Source organism: Gallus gallus, chromosome Z (genome assembly GCF_016699485.2).
Source record: "Gallus gallus isolate bGalGal1 chromosome Z, bGalGal1.mat.broiler.GRCg7b, whole genome shotgun sequence".
Taxonomy (NCBI): domain Eukaryota; kingdom Metazoa; phylum Chordata; class Aves; order Galliformes; family Phasianidae; genus Gallus; species Gallus gallus.
Window position 1 is genome coordinate 39789974 of NC_052572.1, and position 14507 is coordinate 39804480.

Sequence of the window (14507 nt, forward strand, 5' to 3'; positions counted from 1 at the left end):
TAACCACAGTGGTTAGCCATCTCCTGGCTATTTCTCAGGAACTTATCAAGCATGCAGATAAACATTTTTTTGGATATTTGCTCTTTCATTACCTTCTTTCTTGAGGGTACTAAGAAAAATTCAGAACAACCAACAGTGTGTCCTGGCTTCGCTATATGTGGTTGTGTAATACAAATATAATATTCCACTCAGTTCTCTTCAATCAAGTATAAAGTCTTGGCTTACCTTTCTGGTTTTAGATCTTTATTGCTGCTTGAGTGTGCTATTTCTAACACATCTCCGTTTCCTCTGTAAATGGAAAAGTCTTCCCTGCAGGCAGAAACATAATGTTCTTCTCCAGTCCAATCCAGATACCTTCCTCTTCAACAAATAAACCTCATATAAAGCAGTTCTTTGCTCTGGCTGGAGGGAGGCAGTAGAGCTGGGGTGCTCCATTTCTTCCCCTGATGTGCTTCAAATCTATGGCAGAGCAGCTTGCTGCAGGGAGGTGAGGGAGATGACAAGATTGCCATTAAATTAGCTGAGACTTCGTGAGCAGAAGTAGCAATATCAATCCAACACCTGATGCCACTCTACAAACCACTCTCTTCCAGGCCTTTATTTCTTCGCTCACCTCTGGAGCGTTTTGGACAATCTCAGTCTCCAAACAGCACTTCCAGATAGGAACGTAAATTATCCATTCATCCTCTCATCCACCCACCTCTGGGAGATATTATTTATACCACACCTCCAACCATGATTTCCCTCTCTCCACACCCTCCTCCCTGAAATCCTCTAGGTGACTCCTCTCTTAACGGGACCCAAAGGCCATCCCCCTCCCTCAGCACCACATCCAGCACCCCAGCTCTCCCCAGGGCAGGCTGCATGAAGGAACCAAGCCTGACCCCACCCTTGAGTGGGCATGTCTTGTTCACTGTGCCAACATCTCCAGGAACCCAGTGGGACAAAGCACATGGCCCCATCCACAGGCCCAGACTCATCAAGGCCACTCCTGCAGCCAGAGAGACCCCAGCTAGCTCCTTTCAATCTCACAGCCAAGTGGTTGTGCAACAAATCTGTCCAAAGGAAGAGCTTTGCATCTCCCTGCAAGGCCCCTTATTTCAGATTGCCTCCCTCCAACTTGTTCTAGCATGAAAAGCCTTAAGAAGGGCCATGCTCTTGCTGTAGCCCTGTGTAGAGCCTAAAAAGCCTATAAAAATAAGCAAAAAGCTTGTAAATGTAGCTACTCTCAAGAGTAGCTGTGAGGTATTTTGGAGAATAAAAGCTTTCTGGATAACTGGACCAAGTACTATCAGATTTTGCCTCATAGCAGGTGGTTTTCAAGAGCAAATGGTGGGGACTAGGCTGGTTTGCTCTCACATGGAGTATGGGGAAGGTACAGTGCAGGAGACAGGATATTTTGGCAGAATCTAGGAATGCTCAGATTATCTGTCTCATGAAATTCAACAACCATTGGAAACAATTAATGGAAAGTATGAAAAAAAATCTTGAATTGTTCCGAGGAATGACAGTGAACATGACTCAGGGTTAAATAAAATAACTGCTGGGCTAAGAAAAATGACACCCACAAAATTCACCACCCATTGATATTTAACAGGATACTGCAGTAAATTAGAACCATTTTATGATATCTGGAATATTGGAAACTTGATCAAAAACTGGCCAAAAAAAAAAAAAAAAAAAAAAAAGCCTGTATTTTCCTAGCATGGTGAGAAGCACTGCAAAGGAAGGCAAGGAAAGAAAAAAAAATGTAAAAAATCCAAACTGGTTGAAGAACTTGGATTTTGTTTTTCTGATGTTATTGGCTGTATTTCTGTGATATGAAAAATGTGACCTGACTCAGACTGACCAGAGCTTAGGTATACAATGAAGTCTTTGAACTAATTAGAGAAAAAGAAAGCAAGCACAGCTAGGTGCCCTGTCTTTTGCTGGAGCTCATAAAATGTTCCAGGATGAAGGGTGCTACTTATGGTCTGCACATCTTTTCCAGTCATGAAGTGTTGGCTGAGAGCTGGTTTGTATGAGTTGTTTTTACCATCCAATTACCCAGAGCAACATTTGGTGTCCTCCAGATTCCTCACAAACCAGTCTGAATTTTTGTTCTTTCCGTAACAAAACAAGAGCTTGCAACTCTGAATTTATGACGAGAAGCTTCTGCTTTTCACACAGAATTAATTTCTTACCTCCTCATGCTGTATGGTATAATGAGCTTGGCCTCATTAAAGCTGGAGAAGGCATGCAGGTAAGGGTGTTGGTAATCCCATCAGCCAGAAGTAGTCATTTCTGGATACTGTATCACCCAGTTTAGTTTGTTAGAAAAGGCAAACTCAGTGATCAGCCATGGCACATTCTGTCTCTTCTTAATGTTCTCTGCTCACTACAGGCATTGAACTGTACAGAAAACCCAAGTTTGTTCTGGAATGGCAAGGTTTATTTTGAGAATGCAAGAGTTCGTAACACCTTGGAAGATGAAAAACTATTGTAAATATAGAATAAAGGCTCAGCATCATGGCTTTTTAGTTCTTGTATTTGTGTTTCACAAGAAAAGACATGGTACTGAACTGCATAATTTACACAAAAGGTGCTAGATAACGCCCCAACACGTTAGCATTTCAGACTGACATATATACATGTGCATGCATGACTATCAGCATTCAAAACTGGGGCCCAGAGAGCTCTGTAATGTAAAGTGCTCTTGATCCTTTTCAAGTGTGTTTTTAAATCACAGGGCAGCATCTGTTTGGTCTCTGCTCCTCTGCCTTGACTCCCTCAGTGAGGCCACTCATTTTCCCTAATTAGTTGTGTGAATGTTAGTAAGCCATGTCAGCTTATTTACATCAGCAGGCACGAATACAATAGGAAATGAGAATATTGATTTCACTCAGATCCCTGGGCAGCCACAAGTTACCAACAGATTTCAGCTGAGTTTGAAAACAGTAATGCTCTTGATTGCAAAATGACTTTTTCCCTCGTAAAGCCCTCCACGCACTCACTTCTCCTGATCAGTATGTCACTCCAACTTGCCCATACACCTTCCTCATGAGGCTTTGCACCAGCTAAGTAAAATCACAAGCCCAAGGAGAATGTTGGCCTTTATTTCTTTATTTTTTTAAATTTTGCAAACTACTTCTACATATCCCCTCTTGGAAAAGTCAGCTTTTTTATTGGAAGGTCCTATTAAACAAGTCAATTACAAGATTAGAAGGTAGCTCCAGTAGAATGACAGAGGATGAGATTCACTTCATATCACACCATAAAGGACACATGGATTTGTTTAAACAAGATGAGGATGAGTTTCCTAGTGGCAAGGATTTGCATGCAAAAATCTGTAAGAACTAAAATACATCCCATGACTTTTACACTCAGCAGTTACAGTACAGATTAGCTCCTTTTCATTATAACTGCTCCCAGATCAAATGTCCATTATGGATATACACGCAGAATGAAAATGGCCACAAAGCTGTTCCTATTCTGGCCAAGGCTGAGACAAGTGGAGGCAATTATCAATTTATTGAAGATTAGATTTTTAAGCCACCTTTTAGTTCTGCCAGTAAACCTTTACATACCAACTGCACTAGCATAATTTAAATACGTGGTAGTTTTTGCTCATCTTTACAATGAAATTTCTAGATGGGCCTCTAACATCTCATCTCCTATCTTTCACAAACAAAGAGCAAGGAAAGCAAAACCTGTCACTAATGCTTAGACTTCCTGGAGCAGGCTGGCTACAGGCATAGCCAGGATAATAATTTGTACCCTCCTTCAGCCACACATAATATAGTCTTTATTCAGCAAATAGCAAAGTCGTTTCACACCATGCCAAAGGTCAGCTTTTGCTGTATTAATAGCTGCTCTGGGAGGGTCAGTGTTGTGCTATCCTACATTTTTTCCAGGGCCTGGAGATGCAATTTCCTACAATCTGCAGGCAATTTCCCACCAATTTTCTCAGGGAGCTAATAGGCTGTGACAGGAGATGGAGCTAGCAAGCAGCAGGAGGCTTCAGAAAAGACAAATTGCATCTCTGCCACCTAACTGGGCAATCTAGAAAGACAGAGTTTATAGCTTTGTAGTGTTATTGGGCCCCATGCTAACAGCAAATCACACAAGCTGCTATCTGAATTTCATATTCTTTTCCTTCTGAATTTGTTATCACCACATATCACTCTGCAGCATTTTTTCTACAAATGACAGCTAAAAATGGATAGTGTGTGATTACTAGTTTAACTGCCTTTTAACTAGACAAGTCTTGCTAAACATAATTCACACTCAGAAACAGAAATACACAATCTCACTTTTATGCTCTGTGATATTTTTGATTATTTTCATACTTGTCAAGGTAGGAAGCAGATGACTGGAGAAAGGGACTGACTTGTAAGCTCAACTCGAATTATGCAGTGCAAACTATGGGAACATTAAAAAAAAATAACCACAAACTGCTACAGTGGACACACCTATGGTTGTTAAAAAATAAGAAAAAATAAATCTCCCCTAATCGCATAATCACATACAGTACAAAATGAAAGCATAAAACAGCCAATATCACTAAGTCCTCCCTCTAACAGTGCTTGAAAAATAAAAAGTGAAATTCAACAGTTGACAGCCAACTAACCAACCCTTTACCTTACAGATTTTAAATACTCAGGAATTAGTAAAACTAGCAAGTCTTAAAAAAATGTATCACCATAACTATTTTAATAAAAATGAAACTGATTTCAGTCTACTAACCCTAACCTTCACTTAAGATACAAAAAACAAACAAACAAAGACAGTGACTCAAAGGCACATAACACTAGCAACTACTGCAAGTTATATCTGTCAATACAATTCCCCCTTTCTATTACAGCAAAACCAGGGGGACAAATACTGTAAACATGTTTCATTACAGTACCCTGTATATCTGTATGTTTTACTTCAAAATACAGAAGAACAAGTTTTTGAAGGTGTGGATATAGTTAAAAACTACCAACAATATTCATGAAATTATAATGATTAGCATTTTTTTTCCCCTCAATGCAAGGAAATTAGGTAGAATAAAAAAAAAATCCATCTAAATTATTGCTGTCTACTGGGAGATAAAATTAGTCTGTGTAAAGAGTTGTATAAAAATTTACTATAATTCATCACTAAGGATTTTTTTTTAATTACTTAAATGATGGAAAATTGTAAAACTATGCTGAATGAAGTGTTAAAGTTCTCTCAAACTCATTTTGAAACTCTTAAATTTCAACCATTGATCATTAATATCCCCATTTAATAATTGTGGTTTTTAATAAGTTACAGCTAGCTAGAAGTATTGCAGAACCAGGGAAAAAATTATAAATAGAGTACCAGGTCAGTAATTTGCACTCAACAAAGATTATCTGCATAAACCATAGACACACACACAAAAAGCTATCAAAACAATACAAAAACTGCGAGTATTTCCTTAAAAAGATTCACTGATGAACCACAGAAGATTCCCAGGACTTGAGAATCTTAAGTTTAGTAAACTAAAATTAATGATTTCTCTATATGGTTTTATAAACTTTATGAGGTACACATTCAAAAACTCAGCTATATCCTGAATTAGTGAATATTCACTCAATTGATGTTGGAAATGCACACCTCCCATAATGAACAATCAAAGACAAAAATAGGAACATTATTCATGCAAAAAGACATTAAAATATCTGGAGAGGACTAATACATATTCAAGAGGCAACACAGGGGAGCACAGCCGTAAAATGGTTCCTGTACAAAAAGCAAATATTTCAGGAAGTAAACCTCATGTGCCAATGCAAGTCGCATTGCTAAACCTCAAAGTCCTGTGGCATACACACACAGCATGCTTAAGCCAATACCAAGGTGGCATAAGGGTCATTTACATATCTAACAGCAGTGTTTGGCTAATCCATCAACCTTAAGAAGTACTTTCAATTTATAAAGTCATCGGATTATATGTTTACTCAAAACGTAATTAAGAAAATACTCAGGTCCAAATAAACAAACAAAAAACTCCAGCATCAGAACAACAGCTCAATTATTTTTAAGAGTGAAGGAAAGTTTGGTTGTACTCCAAAATATCTTGCTACAGCAAACCACAAAATAAGAGTTATTAGTTTATCATAATTGCAGCCAATTTTTAAAGTAATGGAGTAATCCACTGTGGATTGCTGTAAAGAAGTGGAACAAAGACTGTGAAATGAACAGATGGATTTTATTTTAAACAAATTAGGCTCACTACCATGGAAGTAACAAATGATTTCTAAGTTTCTCAGTGCTATGGGTTAACTTCCATTTATGACCCCTTCATTCTGCTTGTTAACTTTTTTTAAACTGCTATTAAAATCAGGCCTTGAAGAAAAACTGGCACTAATTATTTTTCAGCTACAAGCTATCATCTCCACTTTTATATTAATGATAAAGCATACAAACAGGATAATAGTATGATTACTTAATCTCCAAACTACATGTAATCTTTGCCTCTAACACGTTATTGGCATAAAACAGAGATAGAAACGAGGTTCAAGATATACTATACCTTTGTACTGTGAACGTAACAAAGAAAGTCCTTGCCAAGCTCTAGGTAATAGCAACTGTCTAGTGCTCCTGCAGCACTTCTCTATGAAGCAACATAATCTTACCACAGATAAAACTGCATATGAAAATTTAGGAGAGAAACAATCACAAAATCAACATTTTACTTCAGGAAACACCACAGGATTTTTCCACAGTGAGTCAACAACACTGACCAGCAATTCCACAACGAAAGTATGAGTACTGAGCAATGATTCTATCTTATCTGTAGGTGCTTGCTTTAGTAAAGGAAATTATTACAACATATTGGCTGATACTATCTATACACAAAAAGATTCAGCCAGACTTTCCTGTGGTCTATGGCATCACCAACAGACTTGATAGACAAAATTATTCCTGGTGTATGAGCCAGAAAGGGAAGAGCCTAATGTTCAGCTTCTATGACCCAACTGTGGGTCATGGCAATGAATAATATGGGGGGTAAAAAATAGTCCTCAGATTTGAAAAGGATAACTAATGTGAGTCTCAATATCACCTGCTTTTTGGTGTTCAGTTTTCTGAGAGTAGCACTCCAAGGAAACAAAAATACAGCTCTCTCAAGAGTTAATATACTGTAGAAGCAATAGGTTCCTTTGTTTCAAGGCATGACATCTTTAAGAACATTTTGTACTTTGAACACAAAGTACTCCTCATTCATTGCTCTTATTTCCCCTTATGTTTTCTTGTTAAATTGAACTTATGTATAATTTTTAAAATATGAAGAAAAATCCTAAATAACTCAAAAAAAAAAGAAAAAAAAATCCCCACAACCTTGTTTTTAACGTATGTTCAAAGCACTGTTCTGGCTGTCGTAGAGAATGCTTTGTTTCATTTTAAATGAGTGGTTGAGAACCCCTATGTAGTTCAAGAGAACCTGAGTAGACTTCTCAGAAACGTCATTAAGTTAGATCCACAATGCAGATTTTTAAAGCATCCAGTTCTTGTATGTCTGGTTTTCCTAGCAAAACTTACCATGCTGCACTAAGCACTTAAGCTGCAATGGGACATCTGGGAGCATGTTGCTGAAAATGGGATTATCAATTGCTGGAAAGCGGAGTTTATGCTACAGAAATACTAGGTAATGGGAAATGTTGAGAACTGGGTGTGATTTAACACTTTATCCTTTTGGGATAGTAAGATTACTTATGAATGTCATAGAAATGTCCACTCCATCTTAGGTGTGTCCTTCAATTACCATGCAGAAACATCTAAACAACTTCATGGAAAAATGGTAGTTGGTGTAATGATATACTGAAACCTTGTTCCAGGTGATTTTTATGTTAAACTACCATTGAAAAAGGTGAGAGGGAAGAGTGTCTTTTTTTCCCTTCTCCTCTCTGTGTATTCTCTGGGTTCAACTCTTCCTTCCATTCTGGTGATCACTAAGTCCTACTTGAGCTGCTGCAGATCTCCCAGTCTGTAATAAATTGACCTTTCTTTGGCAGGATACCATGACTCAAGTCCTGTATACGCCTACATTCTGACATTATTTCTATGCACTTTTAATAAGGAAAAAAAAAAAAAAAGTTGTGAGAAAATCACACAGTAGGAAACAGTTTAGCTCCTTCAGCTAAGTGGCCCAAAGAATAAACAATGTAAGTGTGGAATCTGGATTCAAAACTCTTCTTTAGCATGCGAATAATAAAACTCAAATTTCTTATTTAATATAACTATGGAACTTCTCACATCAACTCAAAATTGAATCAATATAACAGAAAATATGAAGGACTGCAACCAGATAGCAGGATTCCACTAGTTAATTAGTGAGTAATTCTTTCTTGGGGAAAAACAAAACAAAACAAAAACCTGAAACAATATAAAAACAAACCATCTATTTGTCAGTCTAGTTTTATGTTCAAGTTACTTAGATGCTACTGAAAATTCTATCTCCATCACCAGTTCAAAGATGAGACAGAAAAAAATACGTCCAGTTATTTACACACAAAAATATGCATGTGATGACAGATTCCACTTTGATGTTTCTATTACAAAAAAAATATATATTTTAACAATATGATCTTCATGTTCCTTTTGGTGCTCCCTCTTCCCTTTATAAAGGAAAAGCTTTTGAAACACCAAATGAGTTGAAAAGAATTAATGCAGATCAAAATTCTCTCTCAGGGACTAAAAGCTTGCAGTTTGATATGGGGAAATACCTTTACTTGGAATTATAAAGAAAAAAATATACTCTGCCACATTGAGAAAAGCCTTGTAAGGAATATTATCATGATTTTATGCACAACTGATTTATAAAACTTGTTGTCTAGTACACATACACAACATTGTATTTAGAACTAGCGAAGAATTTTGTTCAGTTGAATTGATATTACCACAAATCTCCAGTTCATCAGTTATTGTTTGCACTGACATCCAAAATGTCATTTGTAAGGACTCCCCGCTTCTGCTCTGTCTGGCATTACTTTTTGCCAGAGTGGTATTCAGCCGTCTCTGAATACGGAGGGCCACCCAGCAAACAAAGACTGACCCAGAAAGGGGCTAATCAAAGGAATCTTTTAGGATTGCAATTAAACTGACAGAAAATAAAAATTACCTACCCCATCGTTATTGTTGCACCCTTTTTCCATTTCCTTTTCCTAGTGCCCTTTCTGTTACTGCTGTTCTGATCTGGTCTGTTTCTTCATTTAAGAAGCAGTTATTTCCACCCACTACTTTCTACAGGGCTACAAGAATTTACAGAAGCTCTCAAGTTTTGTCTTGTAGACAATAGCAAAAACAGACATACAGACCAAGATTCCACACAGTGCACCGTTTCATTAAAAAATGTGGCTGTATATGGAAGAGACTCGACTGTGACAAATGAAAATAAAATGTTTTGTAAAATATAAGGTGGAACACATGAAATGAGAAATTGAGAGAATGACTATGAGTCCCCATGAGTCCCCATGTTTTCAGATCCAAGGCATAAGGTAGATCTGAGTGGGGAAAGAAAATTGATTGTAATATAAAAAACAAGGTACAAATGTGATTAAATTCATTCACATGCATAAATAATGTCTTGTTTCAAAGCTGCTGACTCACTGAATGTTCTAAAAGTTAACAAGAAGAACAAGATACATCATGATTTTCTTGACACTGTTGTTTTGAACCTCTTAGATTGCCAAACTGTGGTCTCACAGACAAGCAGTATGGTGCAAGTTAAGAACAGAATCATTACATATACGTGTTTAATTAGCATACAGAAATGTGTTATCATATTTGCATTCTTGGATTCTCTACTATCAGCTTTTAAGAAAGACAAAAGTATATTTATAAAATAAGCCAATTAGATAGCAATTTGGGAAAAAAAAAAACAAAAAAAACCACACAATCAAATGTTCCCAACAGGAAAAAATGGTTGGCCAGCGCTGCTAAGCAAAGTCAATTATTATTGGTAGAGTCAGATGTTTGGAAGAACTTCAAAATTAAAACAGGGTCAGCCTAAAATCAAGTAACTTAGTGCAAACTTTTTTTTTTAAGCCTTCCCATTTTAAAATAGCAGAATACTTCACAGTACTTCAACGTAGCAAATACAATTATTTTTTTGAAAAGCTTTGTGATTCTGCTTTTGCCTCACTATGTGTGAAAGGCACATCATCACCACTGAAAGCTGGTCTATAATTTTCATACTGATATATATTCACAAAATAGCAATAGACAACTACATAGATACCAATCGATCAAATAGTAATTTTTTTATGTCTAGGAAACTAGATTATCCTGAATGGTTAACATTTCACATTCCAAATGCTAAGTTAATATTTTAATGCTACTGTAACGCTAGATGCTATAAAATGGTTTCAGTTGAATGGTCATGTATATTGAAAAGAAAACGGATGTCTCTTCAGACTGGAAATTGAAGAGAAAATTTGACCCAAAATGAGAAATTCCATATCCAGATGTTGCATCTGTCAGTCAAACTTGTTTCTTCCTGGTTATGAGTCTTTGAAAGAGCAGAGATATAAGTCACTGTCAGATGCTAGCAAAATGAAAAAGCAGCTATCCAAAGATGAGTCTTAATCTCTCTGCCAGTTTGTGCAATTTTAAGCATTGCTTGAAGATATCCTCCTGTTTATCTGTACTCTCCATTAGCAACAGAGATTCTAATTAAATTACAGAACACAGGAAACGTATGGTCCTCAGTGGCACAATAACTAGGTTTGTCCAGCACACAGTAGTAGAATCCACTAATTTGAAAAAACATTACTAGAATAAAATGTACACATTCTCTCCTCATCCATTTGTCTCAAGTACTTTTACAAAACTTGATTTGAAGACGTATAACTTTGGTAACTGGCTGCTCAGCATGGCTCTTTGGAGATGTCACACACTGATGAAACAGTGGAAGGGACTCAAAGACTGCTCAGTAGGAATACAGAGTATAGGCCTGTCTAATACGGGGAACTAGAAAATTAATTCTAATTTATTTATACAGTAGATTAGTTAAAAATAAAAAAAAAATCCCTTTGTCAATGTGGTCACAAGAAATTAGTAAGCAAGTTTAACTTAGTTTAGGTTAATTCACTTTACCTGGAGCCCCGCAAGTATTTAACAATGTTTAAGTGATTCGCCCATAAAACCCACACTTTGGTAATTTTTTAATATTTACCTGAGTATCTATGTATAGACAAGCCATTAAAAAAAAAAGGAAATGATTATTTTCTTCTGTAAAATATGAGGGACACAACTTATCTAGCTTTGTTTAATCACAGACATCTTCAGTTAAATGAATAAAGCCTCTGATGTACTTAGTTGAAATGCAGTCCTTCATGAATTCTGTTCAGCTGAAGGGAAAAAAGGAACTCATCTCTTCTTCTAGAGATGACTAAAAGAATTATGATCAGGCACATATTAATGCATCTGCCAAAGAACACATACATGGGACATCACAATAAACTTAAAATAAACTGCACAACTTTATGAAATGTTCAATTTTTATATTTACACTATAATTAGTACAAAATTGCCTTTTAATTTTCCTGCAGCACAAGACAGTATCTACTGGATTTGATACCCTAGTATGTCAAAACAATTACTTTGAAGTATGATAAAGGAATCTAGGAAGAGTTATAAAGAATAAGACACAGTTTTCAAACTATACATAGTGTTTGCTTTTGCTTCTAAAAAGGTACTTATATCCCCAAAAGGTTTTTTAAATAAGCGAGGGTGAGGAGTGGGAGGGAAGAGGAGTGGGGAGAGGAAGGGGAGAAGAAGAGTGGTTGTTCATACTAAAGCCTTTACTGTAATAAACTAAATATATTTACAATTTATACAAATGTTTGACCTTCAACAAAAATACAAAAACATATCACAAGATGCAAAACCAGGAAACAAGTTCATCTGAGACACCACTGCTCTACACAGGACAGGATGCAAATTGAATTGCAAGGAACAGAAAGGTTATCCCCATATTCAGGCAATGAGAACAATTTGCATGAGGTCATAAAGAAAGGAAAAAAAGAAAGGCTTCAACATTCTTTAGCAGACTCGGCTTTTAAAACTATGTCAAAAACCTAGGCTACATCTGTCCATCTTGCTTCTGTGTTCTGTTTGGTCCACACAGCCAATACTTAAGTTGCTGGATGTTGCCTTCTATTTTGAAAAACCGGAGTAGTTTCATCGCAAGGTCTGGAACCTCAATATTTTAACTCCTTTCTAAAAGGCAAAACCTTTCTAATTCTACAATTAAGAACAATTTTGGCCCAGTTCAACTTCTAAAAGTTATATCCCCATCATATTTTCAGTAGATAACTTCATAGACTGTAGCTTTTTTGTCTCCAGAGCCAGTGACTATGTATTTATCATCCACAGAGATGTCACAGCTAAGCACTGATGAAGATTCTTTGGACTAGAAGAAAAATAGAAATATATTACATGATTAAAAAAAGTCTACTACCCTCATCTCAGCATCCCATTTTGGGTAGATCACATGGGTAAAGAGATTTGTGTCCATTCTTGGGACTTACAGAGTACTAGTGATGTCTTTAAAAGCAATATCATCCTCACCTGGAATATACTGGCTCCGTAAGGAGTTCTCCATGCATTAAGAAGGTTATCCTTCCCTGTACTCACAAACCATTTACCTAGAATATGAAAGAGAGGAAATGTGAAAACACATGAAGCAGACATCTGATGGATTTGGGGTCAGATTGAAATCTGTTGGCTAATTGCAACTGCACAAAGCTCTCACCACTAATCAATACAGTATTGTTGCTTACATTCAACATGGACGCCTCATGCTTTTGTAGCACATTACATACAAGAAATCCCCATATGAATTAGAAACAGTCTTTTACACAAAACTCAGCCTTTACAGCAGACTTTGAATAAATTAATAAAAAAGTCAGTTCTTTGTAGGCAAGTATATTTATATTCATAAAGCAGAGCTATTTATTCATAAATTAAGAAACAGAGACACTAAAATACATTTTGATTATCAGAAGTTATGACTGTGCAATAACTAATGAAGGAAGTATGAATTAAGAGTCCAGACCTCCAGTTCTGTCTTCATGGAAACTTACCACAGTAAGCAAATTTGAGTGACAATACACAACTCTCATGAAGGTGCAGCTGATATTTGTCTGGTTTATTTACATGTAGCACTTCCACATTGCTGCTCTCCATTCCCACAGCTAACCATTCACCAGTAGGACAATAACCAAGGGAAAATATCTGAAAATCAAAGAACATTTACAGTTTTTATTTTTGCCTATAGTGGCCAAGTGAACGAGGAGAGGAAGAAGGAAGGGCAAAATAGAACTGACAAAGTTCAATAGTGAGACTACTTGTCAAAATTCTAGTGACCAAATAACCCCTGTTCTTACCTATTAAGTAAGGAAAAAAAGGGACAGAAAGTAGAGCCAGCCTACTGTTTTGTTCCAAAGTAGCTAAACATATGAAAGCTCCAAAGTATTGTGCTGTAAATAGTCAAAGCAAACAAAACAAACAATCTAAAATTCGTCAGTTGCACTGGGACAGTTTCTCAGCCTTCTTCCTAAGTGTTTGCCTGTTCCACTCCCCTCTGAGTTGTAGGAAAATCCAGTTACCTGTGAAGTGAAGTCATGCTGTTGTAGCTGTCTCCCTTCTCTCAAGTCCCAGGATCTGACAGTGTTATCCAAACCTCCTGTCCAGAGTTTGGTACCATCATTAGAAATGTCAATACAGCTGGCCCCGTCTGTGTGGCCCTGGAATTGCCTGATAAAACAAACCAGATTGAATAATGATTTCCTGCCAGAGCTCAAGGTAAACACTGTTGCAGTGTTAGTTTTGGACTCTGCATGTGTGTCATCTGTGTCTGCTGATGGGCAAATATCAGCCCCTCCCTGACTTGGCATGAAATGCAACAAAAATATTTTCCAGGTTCTACAGAAATTGACTGTATTATAGATGGACAAATATTTTCTATCATGTTTTGAGAATTATTTATTTATTTATTAATAAATCCTTCTGTGTGCACTAAAGTGCAGAATGTAGTAACTTAACTAGTTAAAAAGCAATTAAGGACAGCATATATTAAAAAAAAATGCTGAGGGAATAATACTCCTCTAGTTTCAGAAAACAGCTACTGTATTTTTCCTTGGCTGTAAGTCAACATGATAAATAGTGAAGGGATCCAGAGAAGGACCCACATTGTCATGCACAAGCATTGCTGAATCAGCAAAGTTGCATTCTCTGGCAGGAGATCAGGAGATCGCAAAATAACTAGACAATGCATTTTGTTTCAAAATCTTCTCATTAGGAAATTCCAGCTTTCAGCAACCAAAAGGTCATAACAAGTTTTCCTCAATCCTTTGGCAGAAGCCATCCATGTTTTTCATCAGCAATTAAATTTAGGAAAATTCTATGTCTCAGTGTCAAAGGTAGATGGAAGGGAGAAAAAGGCAACTAGCTTGGGAGTGAAAGGCATGATTCACTAAGAGTTGCCATAGGAAGGTCACATGGCACATTGTGTTTCA

At 36.8% G+C, this 14507-nt stretch overlaps 1 protein-coding gene across 5 annotated transcripts in view; it reads right to left on the minus strand.

Annotated features, from left to right (window-relative positions):
• Positions 1-11472: 11472 nt before the first annotated feature.
• The window catches only part of TLE1 (transducin like enhancer of split 1), a 71602-nt gene continuing 68567 nt past the window's right edge, over positions 11473-14507 (minus strand). For all 5 annotated transcript variants that reach the window (XM_015280363.4, XM_003643035.6, XM_015280362.4 and 2 more), the window contains 4 exons: positions 13599-13746; positions 13074-13224; positions 12559-12635; positions 11473-12400 (listed from right to left, as the gene is read on the minus strand). In XM_015280363.4, the coding sequence (XP_015135849.1) occupies positions 12293-12400; positions 12559-12635; positions 13074-13224; positions 13599-13746 (484 nt within the window). In that variant the 3' untranslated portion in view covers positions 11473-12292. The remainder of the gene's footprint in view (positions 12401-12558; positions 12636-13073; positions 13225-13598; positions 13747-14507) is intronic.